We start from the raw sequence: 21328 nt of genomic DNA, 5'->3' as shown, positions 1-21328 counted from the left end.
GGGCAAATTGAATCATGTTGGGAGACGGGGTGGCGGGGGGGGGGGATGGACAAAAACCCAGCTTGAATGAAAGGCTGTTGAGGATAAACGACAGCTCAGGAAATCTCTGCAGACTACTGCCATTCCCCGAGTCGGAAAACTAGCCTCTTTTTTAGTGCTTTAAGCTCTTTCATCTACAGTCCTTTCTCTCCCACGTGTTGTGTAGCACTGTCACTTCGGGTGATTCGCTTAGCAAGTCTAGTGGCAAAACATTTTGATTGCACAGACAGTTTTTATTTGATTACATATCTGTGTGTATCTGACATGAAAATACATTAAAGTGCAACACAGATATTTTTGTATTCAACATAATGAAATCAAGACAGAAAAAAAAAAATCAATGTTCCATAAAAGACATTTCAAGAAAGTTCATTATCTCTGCTGAACTGGGGCATTCGAAATGCCAAAATAAAATTAAACTACACGAAAATTATATTGTCACACCCTGTTATTTCTCGGCTGTGTTGAATGCTTTCTAAAATAATAAGCCAAAAAAAATCTTTGATTTAAAAGGATCAGTGGCAGACGGAGAGTGGAACACAGTGGATGTTTAAGCTGAGATCTTCGTTTGGCTTCTCAGATTGAAACCTCCGCCTGTGAACTGAGGGTAGCTTGTTCTCTGCGGATGGATTAAAGGCTGTCCCTCCTGCTCCATGGCTTTCTGTTTCTCACTGAAGGGAATACAGAAGAAATCAGATTTATTTCAAAAATACATTAAAACAGTTTTTTTACAGATATGGTATCTTGTACCTTGTGGATTTTGTAGTTCCATGTGTCAGCATTTACCTGTGCAAGCTAACAGTAGGCTAATCTGCTTCCTTCAGACACATTGCAAGGGGGATGGAGTATAAAAGCAGGGAAGTTGGTGAGACCGCAACTGGAGTACTGCGTACAGTTTTGGTCTCCTTATTTAAGGAGGGGTATACTTGCATTGGAGGCAGTTGAGAATGTTCACGAGGTTGATTCCTGGGATGAAGGGGTTGTCTTATGAAGAAAGGTTGAGCTGGTCGAACCTATACTCATTGGAGTTTAGAAGAATGAGAGGTGATCTTATTGAAACACATAAGATTCTGAGGGAGCTCAACAGGGTAGATGCAGTGAGGATGTTTCCCCTCATGGGGGAATCTAGAACTAGGGGGCATAGTTTCAGAATAAGGGGTTGCCCATTTAAAATGGAAATGAGGTCGTGGAGGCTGGGTCATTGAATATATTTAAGGTGGAGATAGACAGATTTTTGAATGATAAGGGAGTTAAGGATTATGGGGGGCGGGCAGGGAAGCGGAGTTGAGGCCAAGATCAGATCAGCCATGATCTTATTGAATGGCGGAGCAGGCTCGAGGGGCCAAATGGCCCACTCCTGCTCCTATTTCTTATGTTCTTATAACCTGAACAACGTTCCCGTTAAGATGCACAGCCGCATGGCCGCGAAGCAGTCTGGAGGTCCCGCGCAGGGCGCTCATGGGCCTTTCAATGTAAATAACCGCGCGTGCGCATAAAATTGAACTGGCTGTGCAGCCAGTTAAAGAACCCTCGCTCCACAAAACATTACAGGGAACGTTGATCCTGAAATTCCACCCCCTCCCCCAATCAATAATCGTTTGTTATAAATATGTGCAAACCCTGTTGCTGATGCTGGCACTGGGGACTTGAAATGAAAACTTCTTCATTTGTATGAGATAACATTTCCCCCAAAATAGTGCTATTAAAATTCCGAATGTTTGTATCTCTTTAAGAGAGGGGTGAGAATGTGGAACTTGTCTCCACCTTGGAGCGGTTGAGGCGTTTAGCATAGATGCCTTTCAGGGGGAAGCTAGATAAACACATGAGGGAGAAAGGAATAGAAAGACACGCCAATAGAATGAGATGAAGTAGAATAGGAGGAGGCTCATGTGGAGGACAAACACTGGCATACATCAGTTAGGCCGAATGGCCTGTTTCTGTGCTGTAAATTCTATAGATATATGAGAGATACAAGTCACATTAGGGTTGATTTTACAATGGAACGCAGTGGTGATTTGCTCACAAATGCATGAGAATATCACAAGCAATCATGAAGCAGACAATGCAAGAGTTTGCAAGGTCTGTGCATCGGAGGTAGAGGCAGAACTCCTCACCCGTGCCCAAGTAAGTCGAGCAGGCTCTCTGAGCACTTGCCTTCCTTGGGATGAGAGTGATTCAGGACAGACAGGGTCAGATGCAGAAGCAATTGCCTCTTTGGGATTCCTTTGGTGCTCTTCCTTATCCTTTAGTTCCTTGAGGGAAAAAGGAATCCCTAGAGGAATGTCCATTGTACCCCAAATTTTGACTTTTAAGCTCCTTTTAATGGTAACCATTGCTTTTTGTGCCTTCAGCTGTCTAGGCCCTAAGCTCTGGCACTCCCTGCCTAAACCTCTCTGCCTCTTGACCTCTCTTTCCTCCTTCAAGATGCTCCTTAAAACCTACCTCTTTGACCAAGCTTTTGGTCACCTGCGCTAGTTTCTACTTATGCGGATCGGTGTCAAATATTTAATTTCATAATACTACGCTAAAAGCGCTATATACATACAAGTTGTTGCAAGAGGTGAAAAAAGAAAGTTAAATGCAAAATGAATTTATTTTTTAAATCACTAAATTAATTGCAACAAAAACAACCCAAAATAATACTAGCTCACAGGGAAACATGCCTTTAAGAATTTGTTCCCAAACACTGGAAAGTGGGTTGAAAAATGTCCCCATTTAGAGAAGCCGTCAGTCACGATGTATTTCTGGTGCAAAGCAGACAAAATGCAGGGTAGGAAAGCCCTACCCTCATTAACCTAATTTGCATATCATTATTGAGGCCCACAGGCCAGTAATTCAAGCCTTCTGCCAAGCCAGGGCTGCCCAGCCACAGAGGGCATCACAGTGCTCTTGTGCAATTAACAACAGCAACCTAGTATTTATATAGCGCCTTTAGTGTAGTAAAACATCCCAAGGCACTTCACAGGAGCGTTACCAAACAAATTTTGACACTGAGCCACAAAAAGAGATTTTAGGTGAGATGACCAAAAGCTTTGTCAAAAGAGGTAGGTTTTAAGTAGCGTCTCAAAGGAGGAAAGAGAGGTAGAGAAGCAAAGAGGTTTGGGCAGGGAATTCCAGAGCTTGGGGTCCAGACAGCTGAAGGCATGGACACCAAAGATGGAGCAATTAAAATCGGAAATGCTCAAGAGGCCAGAATTAGAGGAGTGCAGACATCTCAGAGGGTTGTGGGGCTGAAGGAGATTATAGATATAATTCTTCGCCCCACTCCCACTCTGACCTCCTGCGTCATCATCATCATAGGCAGTCCCTCGAATCGAGGATGACTTGCTTCCCACTGGTCGAAAGAAGCACAAAGAGAAGCTCGAGGAACAGCACCTCATCTTTCTATTTGGACAATTTTGAACCTTCTAACAGCGAGTTCAACAATTTCAGTTTATAACCACTGCTCCCATTTTTACGGACAGCAGATGATGGTAATAGTCCTGCTGTGGCCATTTACAACTTCTCTACACCCATCTTTTGTTTCTTAACTTGTCCCATTACCACCCCATTTTGCCTTGTACCATCCCTCTAGTCATTTAATCTGTCCTGCCTTCCACCCTATCACAGACCTTCTCTTTTGTTCTTTCCTCCCCTCCCCCCTTTTCCTTGCCTCTGCATTTGCTTAAAACCTGTAACATCTCTAACTTTTCCCAGTTCTGATGAAAGGTCATCGACCTGAAATGATAACTCTGTGCCTGTCTCCACTGATGCTGCCTGACCTGGGGAGTATTTCGAGTACTTACTGTTTTTATTTAAGCACAAGGCTTCCTTGCTAGATTACCTTTCCCCATCACTTCCTGCGCCAGGTGTGAGCACGCACGAACACGCCACGCGCGACTATGCAAACCGTTGGAAAGTTCCCCGTTATTTTAACCCAACATCATCAAGTCAGAGTTTGCAACTTTTACCCTGCTTCCGTGTGTTAAAAATAGCAAAACCTTGGAGCTGATTGAAATGAAAATTTTGATTTAAAAAAAAACTTGTTCCAGTATATTCATTCTGGATGGCATTAAATGAATTACAATGCAATAAAACACAAGGCGGTGGTTCATCTTTACAGGACTGAGATGTGTGAATTCACTAACTGTCATGTTTTTTCCTGCAAACAAATTAAACAATAGTCACTTCTTATTGATCTTTTTTAAATTGCACTATAGTTTAAGCAAGTGCAAGATATTGATCAGTTGAGTGGTACAAGGTATTAGATTTTATCTTCAAATGGAAATTCAGGCTTATTCATCACACTGTATATATTACAGTACATTTCAGCACTTCGGAACTATTTCAATAAATCTGGTGTTTTAGAATTTTCAGTTTACTTAATAGTTTAACCTTTTGAAGGTTGCTGTATCGTTTCTGTAACATGTACAAATAAAAAAAATAAGGAATACACTGTGTAAAAATGCACTGGAGCCCAGGGTCGTCAACTCTGGGTGGACATATTCTTGGAGGCTTGATCATGTGACGCTAGATCATGTGATACTAGATCATGTGGCACAAGATCATGTAACACGAGATTATGTGGCACGAGATCATGTGACACTAGATCATGTGGTACGAGATCATGTGACACTTGCCCACAGTTTGAAAATGTTTTTGCATTGACCTTATAAAGGCTGCGTCCCCCTGTAGTTGAGTGCAATATTCCCTTTATTTTTTTGGGTGCGTGGTCCCTTTAACGCGCTGCGTGGCCCATTCAAATTCCCATGCAGGTGCAGGTTTTCCTATTGTAAAGCCGGCAAGCGGTCTGTGTGGGAGCTCCTGACAGCTGCGCAGATTAAAGGGAACATTGGTTGAGTGACTTTGCTCCATGCGAGCCTGCAAAAGAATGTTTCTGCTGACTGGCAGGGACCGACTGGGCATCTGGAGATGTCCTGAATTGTCCCATGAGTGGTTTCCTCCCACCCCCGAGAGCTGCGGCTCCCTGACCTCCCATCCCCCCCTCCCCCACCGAGAGGGGGGCTCTCTGACCTCCTACCCCCGAGAGCTGGGGCTCTCTGACCTCCCCCCCCCCCCACCCCCGAGAGCTTGGGCTCTCTGACCCCCCGCCCCCCCCCCCTTGAGAGCTGGGGCTCTCTGACCTCCCCCTCCCCCCACCCCCGAGAGCTGGGGCTCTCTGACCTCCCCCTCCTCCCACCCCCGAGAGCTGGGGCTCTCTGACCTCCCACCCCCGAGAGCTGGGTGTCTCTGAACTCTCCCCCTTCCCCGAGAGCTGGGGCTCTCTGATCCCCCCCCCCCCCCCGATAGCTGAGGTCTGTGCCGGGGTCTCTGACCTCCCACCCCTAAGAGCTGGGGGTCTCTGACCTCCCACCCCCGAGAGCTGGGGCTCTCTGACCTCCCACTCCTGAGAGCTGGGGCTCTCTGACCTCCCACCCCTGAGAGCTGGGGGTCTCTGACCTCCCACCCCTGAGAGCTGGGGCTCTCTGATTCACCCCCCCCCCGATAGCTGAGGTCTCTGACCTCCCACCCCTGGGAGCTGGGGGTCTCTGACCTCCCACCCCTGAGAGCTGGGGGTCTCTGACTTCCCACCCCTGAGAGCTGGGGGTCTCTGACCTCCCACCCCTGAGAGCTGGGGCTCTCTGATTCACCCCCCCCCCCCGATAGCTGAGGTCTCTGACCTCCCACCCCTGGGAGCTGGGAGTCTCTGACCTCCCACCCCTGAGAGCTGGGGCTCTCTGATTCACCCCCCCCCCCCCGATAGCTGAGGTCTCTGACCTCCCACCCCTGGGAGCTGGGGGTCTCTGACCTCCCACCCCTGAGAGCTGGGAGTCACTGACATCCCACCCCTGAGAGCTGGGGTCTCTGACCTCCCACCCCTGAGAGCTGGGAGTCTCTGACCTCCCACCCCTGAGAGTTGGGGGTCTCTGACCTCCCACCCCTGAGAGTTGGGGGTCTCTGACCTCCCACCCCCTACAGCTGGGGTATCTGATCACCCACCCCCTACAGCTGGGGTCTCTGACCTCCCACCCCTGAGAGCTGGGGGTCTCTGACCTCTCACCCCTGAGAGCTGGGGGTCCCTGACCTCCCACCCCTGAGAGCTGGGGGTCTCTTACCTCCCGCCCCCTACAGCTGGGGTCTCTGATCACCCACCCCCTACAGCTGGGGTCTCTGACCCACACCCCTGAGAGCTGGGGGTCTCTGACCTCTCACCCCTGAGAGCTGGGGGTCCCTGACCTCCCACCCCTGAGAGCTGGGGGTCTCTGACCTCTCACCCCTGAGAGCTGGGGGTCCCTGACCTCCCACCCCTGAGAGCTGGGGCTCGCTGAACTCCCACCACCTCCAAGGTCTTGAAGGTGGTCAATTGTTCATAATCTCAAACACAAAGGCTGGCTGCACTTAAGGTGGATAAATCACCAGGACCGGATGAGATGCATTGTAAGACACTGAGGGAAGTTAAGGTGGAAATCGCAGAGGTACTGGCCATAATCTTCCAATCCTCCTTAGATACAAAGCAAGAGTTACATTTAAATAGCGGCTTTCACCACCGGACGTCTCAAATCGTTTTACAGCCAATGGAGTACTTTTGGAGTGTTGTCACTGTTGTAATGTGGGAAAAATGGCAACCAACTTGCACAGAAGTAAGCTCCCACAAACAGCAATGTGATAATGACCAGATAATCTGTTTTTTTGTTATGTTGATTGAGAGATAAATATTGGCCAGGGCACCGCGGATAACTCCCCTGCTCTTCTTCGAAATACGTCTGCCTGAGAGGGCAGAGGGGGTCTCAGTTTAACATCTAAGGTTGAGAGGAAATTTGATAGAGGCGTTCAAAATCATGACTGGTCTAGACAGAGTAGATCGAGAGAAACTGCTCCCATTGGAGGAAGGGCCAAGGACCAGAGCAAAAGTGCCAAAGGTGACATGAGGAAAAACATTTTTATGCAGCGAGTTTTTTACGCTGTGAATTGTATCCGCAATCATATTTCCAGCCCCTGTCCATGCAGATGCACCAGAAAACCGCTGGGACAGAAAGTCTCGGCCATATATTGTTCAAATACCATCTGTGCCGTGTCTTCGGTCATCCAATTTCTACCCCAAAGAATTTTTAGAAACAGGACTGGAGTCATTAGACTCAAAAAGTCCATCAATTCCCTCTAGTGGGAAATGGATTAACTCTCAGTTTAGAGGGTCTGGTTTCAAATGGGAGCCTCAGCTGCCAATCGAGCCTGGCTAGACATATGAGTGAATCGTATGGTTGGGCTGAAGTTTGGAGAAGCTAATGGTCGTCTTGTACACTTGGGTGGAATGCGAGTGTGAACAAACAGACAGCTACAGCCCACAGAGTGGGGCCCCATTGTTTGCAATGGACCTGCACCTGAGTGCACCATCCTTCCAAATAAAGCACAAAAAACCCTGAAATTCCATAGGGCCCCTACTGGTCTCCTGGCACTACACTGGCAGAAGCCCCAGAGAAAGGGGGCCGAAATTGCCCCTTTCTATAAGACCCATGGCCACCTGAAAGCGACGGCCATGGGTCGGTGAGGAATGGCCACCGAGTCGCCGCGGAGAGGTCGCCATTTTGGATATTGCCCTCCTTGAGGCTTGGAGCGGTGTAGGGGTCCGCTCCGCCTGTTTTCCCAGCACGTCATGCATGTGCCGACCCCTTACTGACCGGCGGTGACCCCTTTCCAAATTTGCCCCGCGGGAAATTGCCCCTTTTGAAAATTGCCCCGTGGGAACGACACTAGCACTGGTCAGTGCCACTGACAGCTTTTTGTGTCGGTACACTCTCTGTGGCTGGTGGCGCGGCCGCCCTTAAAGGGGAGGTGGCGCTGCCGGCGTCTCCATTTTATTGTCGGCCAACTGCCTGGTCGGGCCGATAATTATGCCTGCAGGTTCGGCCGGGCCACCAACAGGCAGCCTGGCGCCCCCTCTGATGACTTGGAACATCAGTCACTCCAAGCCGCCCCTTTAGTGGCGGCTACCCTGGTCCGATCGCACTTGCGCCCCGCTCCAAAAGAACCACAAGTACCTGAATTTCTCCGAATTGTCCGCTCCATGCATTGGGGCGGATGGAACACTTCAAAAGCGGTAGGTGCGACCTGTTTCGGGTGGAGGGCAATTTTGGCCCCAGGGTGTTTTACACCATTTCCCTTGTGATTACAGCAAGAGATTTATAGAATTCCCAAAGAATCTCAATGGCCAAAAGCACAAAAGGCAAATAAGACGGGAGTTAAATTTCTGACAATAAATAAATAAGAATATGTTTAAATAAATGTCTAAATTTTGCACGGTAGAAACAAAACAGAAATTATAGTGACTATTCTAATTACATGTAATGCACTCGCTGTATAAAGTTCTTTCACAGTAACCCTTGCACCTTCTCATCTCAACAGGTGGAGTCTCCCATCCTACTACGACTCGCACTTATTCTGCATTCAGTCCAGTGCCACTCACTGTTTGCCATTGGTACCTTCACTGCCCTCCTGTATCGCCTACTTAAAACTGACCCTTTCCTGACTCCCTCCCCTTCAATTCTGAAGCTGCTCACTCTTGTTAAAGTGCGGTGCCATGGGTGCCGGCCGTCCTCCATTATCTTGTCCAAGTGGTCATTCTCTTGGGTGTGTGCCCCGGCAGTGAGAGGCATCAGCCTATCTGACCATGGAGGGCATAACAACCAAGCACGATTCTGATGACCGCATTTTTCAGCGGGATATTTTCCTAAGCTAATTTATATGCTCTAACTGCGGCCCCCGCAACTGAGATGAGTGACCTCCTCGGAAGAGAACAGTAATTAAACCTAGCCGTCCTTTTTATCCTGATGGCTAATTGCTCCACTTGGCAATGCCTCTATCTATTAGTCATCAAGAGAGCTCCATCCACTCAAAATCTAATCTAAAGTGGCATTTGCTGGAGTCATCTACTCAACCCTACAAGGCCCTTTTCATTCTATATGCTTCTAGCACATTGTTTCCTACCAAGACCTTGGGGGCTGGGGGGGGGATTCAGTCTCGTGCTGTAAACCTGATGTCTAACTACTGTACGATCCCACAACATGAAAAGTTACGGTTCGATAGACTATCCATTACAGTCGGGTTATCTCGGAAAGGCTAGCTAATTCAGAAGGTCTAGGTTTCGTAAAAAAAAAGATGCACACAAGTACCCCTGCAGTTACAAAATAACTAAAATAGACAACACAGTATCTCGCAACACCTGGGTCCCTCTCAGCTACTGATCTCAGCCAGGCTATTGTGAGAAGCTGGCCGCCAAAAGGTCAGGCACATGCTCAAAGGCAGGCAGGGCATATCAGGTGCAGAATCAGCCCTCCACACTCATGCACCTTCTAGCTGTGAGTCATAGAGAAGGGTTAGCAGTCAATTGAGAGCACGTCAAAGTACCCACCCATTGTATAGTCCGAGGCTCACATGGTATGGCTGAGAGGCGTAAAAACAATAAAAATGCAAACTAGCAATGTATTCAATGTGTTCTTTACTTGGTACTTTTTTTTTTTTCCCCACGGTGTTGCATTAATATTGCCGTGATGGATTTATAGCTAGGACAATGTGCAGCACTTAACCATTTCCAAGTTAGGGCTACCACGTCATTTCTGAAGTCATCATAGACGGTCCCTTGAAAGAGGATGACTTGCTCCCACACGAGTTCGCAAATGTTTCAATGAAGGACCCGATATTCAAGTCCTGAACTCCAATTGAGGGGGTGGAAGATGCCTGTGCGTGGATTTTTTTACGTGTGGTGACTGTTGCACATCAGCTACCGCACAGGCTCGACAGAGCTAGGCCTTTATCCAGTGGCAAGGATTAACCAGGATGACTGGAAACCTGCTCTGCTGCATGGAGCTAGTGCACACACATATCGCAATATTCTGAAGTATTCCTAAATTGAAACATCTTTTTATGTTACTGCTTAAACGTTGTTTATTTACCAAAAGATGATTTCAGCAGCTATTCAGATCCGATTGTCCTTGGCCCAATTAAACTAACGTGCTAATATAGCCCAATGAATTATCCCTTGACTCATTTAGCAGGAAATCAAAGACATTAGTAAGAATTTTCGAATGAACAATTTTGTTTGCTTTTAACGGCAGCAAAATATTTAATTCATCTGATCTAAGCTTACTTGAGCAGTACACGTTGGCAGTCCCTGTGCGTCTTCTGGTGAGGTATTCCTGAGTTAACTGTCACAGGCACCTATGTGCTTGCATTCATATACCTCTTTATTGCTGTGTAATCTTACAAAGTGTACTGTGCTGTGGCCTGCTGGGTGATGCTTTAGCCCAGCATGTTTGGCTGAAAATTAAATGAAAATTACAGCTAATCAGATTTTAAAAACAAGAATCTGATGTGTTCATAAGTGGAACCAAGTGTATTTATTAAGTAATTGCTTTGCTGCTGAACTCAGTGGAACTTCTGTGACATTTATACAAAGATCATGCTTTATTGCATAAAAATTATGTACGTGAAATGATCCAACACATTGGCTCTGATACCTGGAAAGTATCAAATTGCTTTGCATAGTTCTTATGTGTTTAATAAGTTTTGCTGTACCAGGAGCAAATGCCTTAGTGCTGCGTGCATTACTTTGATTCAGTTGTAAGATATTGGTGATGGAGCGCCTGGCCGCGCCCATTTTGCGTGCACGTGCCTGCTCCAGCCACACCCTTGCGACTCTCATCCAGGTGGCCATTGCGCAGGTGTGATTCTGGAAGTATGGCACTGATATTCATCTCGCTCGTTGCCCGTATGCTTTTTGGTGTAGCAATGCCCAAAGTGTGCTGTGCCCATCAGTGCGCCCAGCTTTAGTGGGCTGGGTCATTTGCATGAACTGGTTGCAGACGCACCATCTCCCCCTCCCTCCCCGCTCTCCCAGGTAGGGTCTTGTACATGGAAATAGGGCGAGAGCACAGGATTACTGCAGCTCTGCGGCTACGTGAATAGCTGCCGCCCTCCAGGCCTGAAGATCATAGGGGAGGGGGCGAGATGGAAGGGTCCACGTACCTTCTCAGGCCCCCCTCACCTTGCTGCCTGTTTCTCCTCCCAGCCTCTGCAGGTGCCCTTCAAAATGGGTGCCCTTGTGCTGCCCACAGAGGAAACAGGTGGGAAGGCTTGGGTCACCCCCTTAGGTTTCATGGCTGCCCTTGTCCTGTACCTTGTGTAAGTGCAGATCCAGACCCACCTGTTTGGGAAGGCCCTCGAAATGCACTGGCACTGTAGTGGTAAAGGGGAGCGGAGATACGAACTAACATGTCTCCATTCCCGTTTCCTCTCCATAGAGACTTGAGCACACAAATCTAGGCTGACACTCCAGTGCAGTAGAGGGAGCACTGCACTGTTGGGAGATGCCATTAAACCGAGGCCCAGTCTGCCCTCTCAGGTGGACGTAAAAGACCCCATGGCACTATTTCGAAGAAGAGCAGGGGACTTATCCCCGGTGCCGTGGTCAATATTTATTCCTCAATCAACATCACTAAAACAAATTATCTGGTCATTATCACATTGCAGTTTGTGGGAGCTTGCTGTGCGCAAGTTGGCTGCTACGTTTCCTACATTACCACAGTAACTACACTTCAAAAGTACTTCATTGGCTGTAAAGTGCTTTGGGACATCTGGTGGTCGTGAAAGGCGCTAAATAAATGCGTTCCTCGGGTGCTAGAGAGAGGAATATCGGGACCTAGGTGTCTGTCTGCCGTCTAGTTGAGCATGGAAGCTATCACAGCCTGGCCCAGTCCTCTCATCACCTCATGTCAACACACACATATTTTCAAGTCGATATCATCGGATAGCGATCAGGAACATGTCTGATTTTTCCCTCCCTAAAGCCATGGGCGCTGAAGCCAATTTTAGTATCCCTATTGCTGCCTCAGCAGGGATCAGCTAACATAAACTAGGCATGAAATCCTACGGCTCTGAAGCGTCAGTGAGCAATTTCAGCAGTGCAGGGAGGAAAATGGGAAACTAATACAAGAAAAACAATACTGTTCCTTATTATATGCTCTGTTTACTGATTCACAAATGGGCTGCTGCAAATGCTCCTTGTACCGATGTGATTTTGTTTCAAATTGTCGCCAGTGTTTGAAATAAAGGAGGCAAGGAGGACAAAGAGAAAAAAAAACACATGCTTTTGAAATCAGTGCAGGTTTTAAGATTGGTATGAACCAGCATTCTTCTATATACCAGCTGCTAGGTTCCATGCTTGTGTTTCAGAGCTTGCACTGAACTCAAGGGAAACATTTGTCACCAATGGTCCCGATTTAAAAAGAAAGACTTGCATTTATTACAGTGCCTTTCACAACGACCGGATGTCCAAAAGCGCTTTACAGCAAATGAAGTACTTTTTGAAGTGTAGTCATTTTTGTAATGTGGGAAACGTGGCAGCCAATTTGTGCACAGCAAGCTCCCACAAACAGCAATGTTGTAAAGAGCAGATAATCTGGTTTTGTGATGTTGATTGAGGAATAAATATTGGCTATAGCACCGGAAATAACTCCCCTACTCTTCTTCGAAATAGTGCTGTGGGATCTTTTACGTTCACCTGCGAGAGCAGACGGGGGGGGCTTTGGTTTATCCAAAAGATAACAACTCCGACAGTGCAACACTCCCTTAAGAGTATCAACCTAGATTTTTGTGCTCAAGTTTCTGGAGTGGGACTTGAACCCACAACCTTCTGACTCAGGAGCTACCCACTGAGCCATGGCTTATACCTTAAAGAGCAAGGGGGGGAGCGGGGCACACCCGGGGAGTCTGGGGATGTAGAAACCAGGCCTCATTACCATACTATTCATTGGACTCCTGGCCAAATATGGCCGGATGCGCAACCTGACCGGTGGGTTGGAGCGGGAGGTTGCAGGCAGGAGTCCGCAACCAGGGACCTGCAGTCAGACAAGTGGTAAAAGGTCAGGGCTGGCTGGGGGGTGTCGGGAGGAAGGAGTGGCTAACATAGTCCTGCGGATAAGGTTCTAAAAAAAGAAACCCTCAGACATATAGCTGATCTATTGTCATAAACAGAAGCTGAGGCAATGCAACTTGATTCCCATTTTTTACGACACGAATTCCCCACAGTTTGGCACATTGAGAGAGCGCACAGATGTGGGAAGTGTAAAAGACCACAAGGTGGAGTAAAGGTTTCTTTCCAAGTCTGGGGTTAATACGCATTGTTGAGGGCAGAGCAGAGACAGAATAACTCTGCATTGAACTTGGCTGTACCTGATGTAGGAAGGCACAATGTAGTATTCTGCAAACGCTGCAAACAGTGGTAAGGTGTTCCATTTCCATGACGAGATTAGCATTGATGAACACAAAGTAAAAAAGAGCGGTGAACGGCGGCCTGGAGCTGCGTGGCGGCCCCGTCCTGCGAGAGACCATCAGCGGCAGGCCGGGGCCATAAAAGGAGCATTCCACTGCAAGGTACAGCGCTAGCTGGTGCAGGAGGGTGACGAAAGCGAAGAGGGCGACTGCAGGTCGGTGATTGGAGCGTGGGCAGGTACAGCAGGAGCGCCGAGGTTGGGGCGAAGGAATGGCAAATGATCGTGGAGCGAAGTGATCGGGGCCCAGGAGAGACGTGAGTTCGGGGCCCAGGAGAGGCGAGGGCCCAGGGACAGCCCACTATGCTATATGTGTGCGCAGAGCTGGTCTCCAGTGGTCTTGGTTAATCCTTGCCTCTGGACCAAGACCTAGCTCTGTCAAGCCCGTGTGGTGGCTGGTGTGCAACAACCACCCCACGTTAAAAAATCCACGCGTAGGCATCTTCCACCCTTCAGGAGGTAGTTCGGGGTCTTCAGAAGCAAGTCATCCTCGATACGAGGGACTGCCTATGATGATGAAATCCACCAAGAGAAAAGTAAATGACCCTGAATTTGTGGTTGGAGGCTTCCAGTGGAGAAATGCCTTCCGCCCGCAAATAAAATGCCGGCATACCTGCTGGTCCGGGAGGTATGGAGACTCACGGTCCGGGGCCTCTCTGGGTACCCACAGTAAGAGGCCCACATATCCCGGGGGCGCAAGATGTTCGCAAACGTCCCTGGGATCACATAGGCCGGCCCAGCCATTGAAAGAAGTGGGAGCCCCATTCATGCTAATGAGTATGTACGGAAATCCCATAAGCATGACTGAGAATACCCCACAAAATACATCTACACATCAAATAAATTTAAAAAAACATTAAATATTTAAAATTAATGAAAGTGGCATTTAATTAAATATTTAAAACAATAATTTAATTTGTTGAAAAATAAATACATGTTTTAATGGAACTAAAAAGAAACTTACCTTATTGCACAGGGGTTTTTAATGTATAAATGAATGATAAAGTCTTATTTTTATGTTTTTTTAAACTTTTACACCAGTAAAAGCAGGCCTTACACCTGCTTTTACCAGGCATAAAAATTTCCCGGGCATTCGCTGGGCAGAAATTGGGCAAATAGCCCCCAAGACAGATCGCAAGTTGCGAGTTCTTGTGCATGCGTTTCGTGCGTGGAAATTCGGAACTTGCACAGCTCTTACGGGCACATAAGCACCTCGTACGCACCCGTAGGGGCCGCAAATTATGGCCCATAAAGTTACAACTTACGCTAAAATTAATTTCTTACACCAGTGATATATATTGACAACACAATCATGCAATTAGATCACTGATTATGCCTTTGTGGACATAACTGTGCCGTGGCTGGCTCTGCTGCACAGGAGGGCAAGAAAAAGAGTGGGAGAGCGATAGTGATAGGGGATTCAATTGTGAGGGGAATAGATAGGCGTTTCTGCGGCCGCAACCGAGACTCCAGGATGGTATGTTGCCTCCCTGGTGCAAGGGTCAAGGATGTCTCGGAGCGGGTGCAGGACATTCTGAAATGGGAGGGAGAACAGCCAGTTGTCGTGGTGCACATTGGTACCAACGACATAGGTAAAAAAAGGGATGAGGTCCTACGAAACGAATTTAAGGAGCTAGGAGCTAAATTAAAAAGTAGGACCTCAAAAGTAGTAATCTCGGGATTGCTACCAGTGCCACGTGATAGTCAGAGTAGGAATCGCAGGATAGCGCAGATGAATACGTGGATTGAGCAGTGGTGCAGCAGGGAGGGATTCAAATTCCTGGGGCATTGGGACCGGTTCTGGGGGAGGTGGGACCAGTACAAACCGGACGGTCTGCACCTGGGCAGGACCGGAACCAATGTCCTAGGGGGAGTGTTTGCTAGTGCTGTTGGGGAGGATTTAAACTAATATGGCAGGGGGATGGGAACCAATGCAGGGAGACAGAGGGAAACAAAAAGGAGACAAAAGCAAAAGACAGAAAGGAGATGAGGAAAAGTGGAGGGCAGAGAAACCCAAGGCAAAGAACAAAAAGGGCCACTGTACAGCAAACTTCTAAAAGGACAAAGGGTGTTAATAAAACAAGCCTGAAGGCTTTGTGTCTTAATGCAAGGAGTATCCGCAATAAGGTGGATGAATTAATTGTGCAAATAGATGTTAACAAATATGATGTGATTGGGATTACAGAGACGTGGCTCCAGGATGATCAGGGCTGGGAACTCAACATTCAGGGGTATTCAACATTCAGGAAGGATAGAATAAAAGGAAAAGGAGGTGGGGTAGCATTGCTGGTTAAAGAGGAGATTAATGCAATAGTTAGGAAAGACATTAGCTTGGATGATGTGGAATCTATATGGGTAGAGCTGCAGAACACCAAAGGGCAAAAAACGTTAGTAGGAGTTGTGTACAGACCTCCAAACAGTAATAGGGATGTTGGGGAGGGCATCAAACAGGAAATTAGGGGTGCATGCAATAAAGGTGTAGCAGTTATAATGGGTGACTTTAATATGCACATAAATTGGGCTAGCCAAACTGGAAGCAATACGGTGGAGGAGGATTTCCTGGAGTGCATAAGGGATGGTTTTCTAGACCAATATGTTGAGGAACCAACTAGCGGGGAGGCCATCTTAGACTGGGTGTTGTGTAATGAGAGAGGATTAATTAGCAATCTCATTGTGCGAGGCCCCTTGGGGAAGAGTGACCATAATATGGTGGAATTCTGCATTAGGATGGAGAATGAAACAGTAATTTCAGAGACCATGGTCCAGAACTTAAAGAAGGGTAACTTTGAAGGTATGAGGCGTGAATTGGCTAGGATAGATTGGCGAATGATACTTAGGGGGTTGACTGTGGATGGGCAATGGCAGACATTTAGAGACCGCATGGATGAACTACAACAATTGTACATTCCTGTCTGGCGTAAAAATAAAAAAGGGAATGTGGCTCAACCGTGGCTATCTAGGGAAATCAGGGATAGTATTAAAGCCAAGGAAGTGGCATACAAATTGGCCAGAAATAGCAGCGAACCTGGGGACTGGGAGAAATTTAGAACTCAGCAGAGGAGGACAAAGGGTTTGATTAGGGCAGGGAAAATGGAGTACGAGAAGAAGCTTTCAGGGAACATTAAGGCGGATTGCAAAAGTTTCTATAGGTATGTAAAGAGAAAAAGGTTGGTGAAGACAAACGTAGGTCCCCTGCAGTCAGAATCAGGGGAAGTCATAACGGGGAACAAAGAAATGGCAGACCAATTGAACAAGTACTTTGGTTCGGTATTCACTAAGGAGGATACAAACAACCTTCCGGATATAAAAGGGGTCAGAGGGTCTAGTAAGGAGGGGGAACTGAGGGAAATCTTTATTAGTCGGGAAATTGTGTTGGGGAAATTGATGGGATTGAAGGCCGATAAATCCCCAGGGCCTGATGGACTGCATCCTAGAGTACTTAAGGAGGTGGCCTTGGAAATAGCGGATGCATTGACAGTCATTTTCCAACATTCCATTGACTCTAGATCAGTTCCTATGGAGTGGAGGGTAGCCAATGTAACCCCACTTTTTAAAAAAGGAGGGAGAGAGAAAACAGGGAATTATAGACCGGTCAGCCTGACCTCAGTAGTGGGTAAAATGATGGAATCAATTATTAAGGATGTCATAGCAGTGCATCTGGAAAATGGTGACATGATAGGTCCAAGTCAGCATGGATTTGTGAAAGGGAAATCATGCTTGACAAATCTTCTGGAATTTTTTGAGGATGTTTCCAGTAAAGTGGACAAAGGAGAACCAGTTGATGTGGTATATTTGGACTTTCAGAAGGCTTTCGACAAGGTCCCACACAAGAGATTAATGTGCAAAGTTAAAGCACATGGGATTGGGGGTAGTGTGCTGACGTGGATTGAGAACTGGTTGTCAGACAGGAAGCAAAGAGTAGGAGTAAACGGGTACTTTTCAGAATGGCAGGCAGTGACTAGTGGAGTGCCGCAAGGTTCTGTGCTGGGGCCCCAGCTGTTTACATTGTACATTAATGATTTAGACGAGGGGATTAAATGCAGTATCTCCAAATTTGCGGATGATACTAAGTTGGGTGGCAGTGTGAGCTGCGAGGAGGATGCTATTAGGCTGCAGAGTGACTTGGATAGGTTAGGTGAGTGGGCAAATGCATGGCAGATGAAGTATAATGTGGATAAATGTGAGGTTATCCACTTTGGTGGTAAAAACAGAGAGACAGACTATTATCTGAATGGTGACAGATTAGGAAAAGGGAAGGTGCAACGAGACCTGGGTGTCATGGTACATCAGTCATTGAAGGTTAGCATGCAGGTACAGCAGGCGGTTAAGAAAGCAAATGGCATGTTGGCCTTCATAGCGAGGGGATTTGAATACAGGGGCAGGGAGGTGTTGCTACAGTTGTACAGGGCCTTGGTGAGGCCACACCTGGAGTATTGTGTACAGTTTTGGTCTCCTAACTTGAGGAAGGACATTCTTGCTATTGAGGGAGTGCAGCGAAGGTTCACCAGACTGATTCCCGGGATGGCGGGACTGACCTATCAAGAAAGATTGGATCAACTGGGCTTGTATTCACTGGAGTTCAGAAGAATGAGAGGGGACCTCATAGAAACGTTTAAAATTCTGACGGGTTTAGACAGGTTAGATGCAGAAAGAATGTTCCCAATGTTGGGGAAGTCCAGAACCAGGGGTCACAGTCTGAGGATAAGGGGTAAGCCATTTAGGACCGAGATGAGGAGAAACTTCTTCACCCAGAGAGTGGTGAACCTGTGGAATTCTCTACCACAGAAAGTAGTTGAGGCCAATTCACTAAATATATTCAAAAGGGAGTTAGATGAAGTCCTTACTATTCGGGGGATCAAGGGTTATGGCGAGAAAGCAGGAAGGGGGTACTGAAGTTTCATGTTCAGCCATGAACTCATTGAATGGCGGTGCAGGCTAGAAGGGCTGAATGGCCTGCTCCTGCACCTATTTTCTATGTTTCTATGTTTCTATGTGAAATTATAGTATTGGATATTAGAATATCCATATTCTATTTCATATGGAATTACTTCCGTCCCCCATATCCCCTTCGCTCCATAGCTCAAAGCCTCTTAAAATAGCGGAGGAAGGAATTGCATATTAAGTTAAGCCTTCGTACACTCTGCTGCAACTTCAAAGTTGCAAGGATGGCTTTTCCATGTTTGTGCTGCTGACAAAGAGCCTCCTGGGAAGTTCACGCAGATCATGCGATCAATGGCGCACGGCCCACAATATTCTGTTGGAGAATCAGCCCTGTGGTGTTTGGCAAGGCCAGGAGCACGTGTGATGAAACTGCACACTGCTGGCCCGTGATCTTCATACATGCACGGAATACACTACAAATGCGACGCTGTCTGCCTGTTATTTACCAAGTGCGATTCACGGGAAACGCACATTTTGGTTGTTGCCGTTGACACTTGGATGTGAATGAGCTAAGCACAAGTGAGGACATCCTACTGATGAGCTCTGTCCCTTTTATTAACATGGAAGACATCTATGTTCTTGAAGTCGATGACATCTGTGAATATTTCAGCACAAAACTGATCAACGACTTTAATTTTTGATAAGACTCAGACTTTAGAACTGACTCCAGCGACTGCAACACAGAGCTCTCTCAGAAATAGTGCCCAAGACAATTAAAACAGAGAGTGCTCATTGCTATAAGATTATACTTTGCATTTCTATTTTATTTTTTGCCCAATAAAGTCCCGAATGATTATGCATTTTACGCCATGTTCTGTTTTGTTAACCTAATAAAACATGTAACACCCGTTGGTTTGTAAAGATCCATGTTAACTCAGGTTATAGAAAACATGTTTGGTGAACACGATAGTTTGTATTTGATGCTTTATGTCTTGATCAAGTCCTTCTCAGAGTCTTTTAACTGTCAGGACAGGATTTTGTTTTACATAAACCGCCCACTGATGACATGTGCCCGCTTTATTTCAACATCTTTACTATATTTTTATTAAGTTTCTTTTTGAACTGTTTTCCTCACCAGTTTGGGCTTCCCAAGACATCACTGTGTGTGTTAGTCTTCTCTTCTTTCTTCTTAGGCAGTCTCCCAGAGTCGAGGGTGACTTGCTTCCACACTAATATGAGTTCTCAGGTGACTGATGAGACCAATGCACGACCTACAGTCTCTGTCACAGGTGGGGCAGACGGTGGTTGGAGGGATGGGTTGTCGTATGCTCCTTCTGCTGTTTGTGCTGGGCTTCCGCGTGCTCCCGACAAAGAGACTCAAAGTGTTCGCCGCCTTCTCAAATACCTCTCCTCCAATTTGAGCGGTCTTGGGCCAGGAATTCCCGTTACTGTACAGCCTCTGTTATATTCAACTGAGAAACCAACTAAATATATGTTTTAAGTAATAACCTGTATTTACTTGTGGGGGGCTGATGGTTGGTGGTGATTTGGTTCACTTAAGATCAAATTGCACTGTAGTAGTAACATCAACGCCCAACATGTGATCCCACATAGTTACACCCCTACCACAAGTGCACATGCCAAGTCAATTCTGTAAAGATGCGCAGTGAGTTGAGGGTGTCAGTGTGCCTATGTTATGTGCAAGTACACTGAACCCTTTACTGGCTAGGACTAGATTTCCAGGCAGGCCAAACCACTGCACAGTCACAAGATTAAAAAGCTCCTAGCTCCAGCAGAAGGGAACCACACACATTATTAAAGAAGCAGTAGCAGGACATTTGGATAAGCAAAATTCGATCAGGCAGAGTCAGCTTGAATTTATGAAGGGGAAGTCATGTTTGACAAATTTGCTGGAGTTCTTTGAGGATGTAACGAACAGGGTGGATAAAGGGGAACCAGTGGTTGTGGTGTATTTGGATTTCCAGAAGGCATTTGACAAGGTGCTACGTAAAAGGTTACTGCACAAGATAAAAGTTCACGGGATTGGGGGTAATATATTAGCATGGATAGAGGAATGGCTAACTAACAGAAAACAGAGAGTCGGGATAAATGGTTCATTCTCTGGTTGGCAACCAGTAACTAGTGGGGTGCCACAGGGATCAGTGCTGGGACCCCAACTATTTACAATCTATAATAACGACTTGGAAGAAGGGACTGAGCCAAGTTTGCTGATGATACAAAGATGGGAGGAAAAGCAATGTGTGAGGAGGACACAAAAAATCTGCAAAAGGACATAGACAGGCTAAGTGAGTGGGCAAAAATTTGACAAATGGAGTATAATGTTGGAAAGTGTGAGGTCATGCACTTTGGTAGAAAAAAATCAAAGAGCAAGTTATTATTTAAATGGAGAAAGATTGCAAAGTGCCGCAGTACAGCGGGACCTGGGGGTACTTGTGCAGGAAACACAAAAGGATAGTATGCAGGTACAGCAAGTGATCAGGAAGGTCAATGGTATCCTGGCCTTTATTGCAAAGGGGATGGAGTATAAAAACAGGGAAGTCTTGCTACAGCGATACAAGATATTGGTGAGGCCACACCTGGAATACTGTGTGCAGTTTTGGTTTCCATATTTATGAAAGGATATACTTGCTTTGGAGGCAGTTCAGAGAGGTTCACTAGGTTGATTCCGGGGATGAGGGGTTTGACTTATGAGGAAAGGTTGAGTAGGTTGGGCCTCTACTCATTGGAGTTCAGAAGAATGAGAGGTGATCTTATCGAAACATATAAGATTATGAGGGGGCTTGACAAGTTGGATGCAGAGAGGATGTTTCCACTGATGGGGAAGACTAGAACTAGAGGGCATGATCTTAGAATAAGGGTCGGGCATTTAAAACAGAGATGAGAAGGAATTTCTTCTCTCAGAGGGTTGTAATTCTGTGGAATTTGCTGCCTCGGAGAGCTGTGGAAGCTGGGACATTTTGAATAAATTTAAGACAGAAATAAACAGTTTCTTGAGCGATAAGGGGATAAGGGGTTATGGGGAGCAGGTGGGGAAGTGGAGCTGAGTCCATGATCAGATCAGCCATGATCTTATTGAATGGCGGAGC

At 46.7% G+C, this 21328-nt stretch overlaps 1 protein-coding gene across 1 annotated transcript in view; it reads right to left on the bottom strand.

The window, feature by feature from the left end:
* Positions 1–397: 397 nt before the first annotated feature.
* cfap58 (cilia and flagella associated protein 58) overlaps positions 398–21328 on the bottom strand; it is a 249312-nt gene continuing 228381 nt past the window's right edge. The window contains exon 18 of the mRNA XM_070874957.1: positions 398–710. Within this exon, the coding sequence (XP_070731058.1) occupies positions 590–710 (121 nt within the window). The 3' untranslated portion in view covers positions 398–589. The remainder of the gene's footprint in view (positions 711–21328) is intronic.

The sequence above is a fragment of the Pristiophorus japonicus genome, chromosome 3, assembly GCF_044704955.1.
Source record: "Pristiophorus japonicus isolate sPriJap1 chromosome 3, sPriJap1.hap1, whole genome shotgun sequence".
NCBI classification, from domain to species: Eukaryota; Metazoa; Chordata; class Chondrichthyes; family Pristiophoridae; genus Pristiophorus; species Pristiophorus japonicus.
This window is presented reverse-complemented; position numbering and strand designations above follow the sequence as displayed.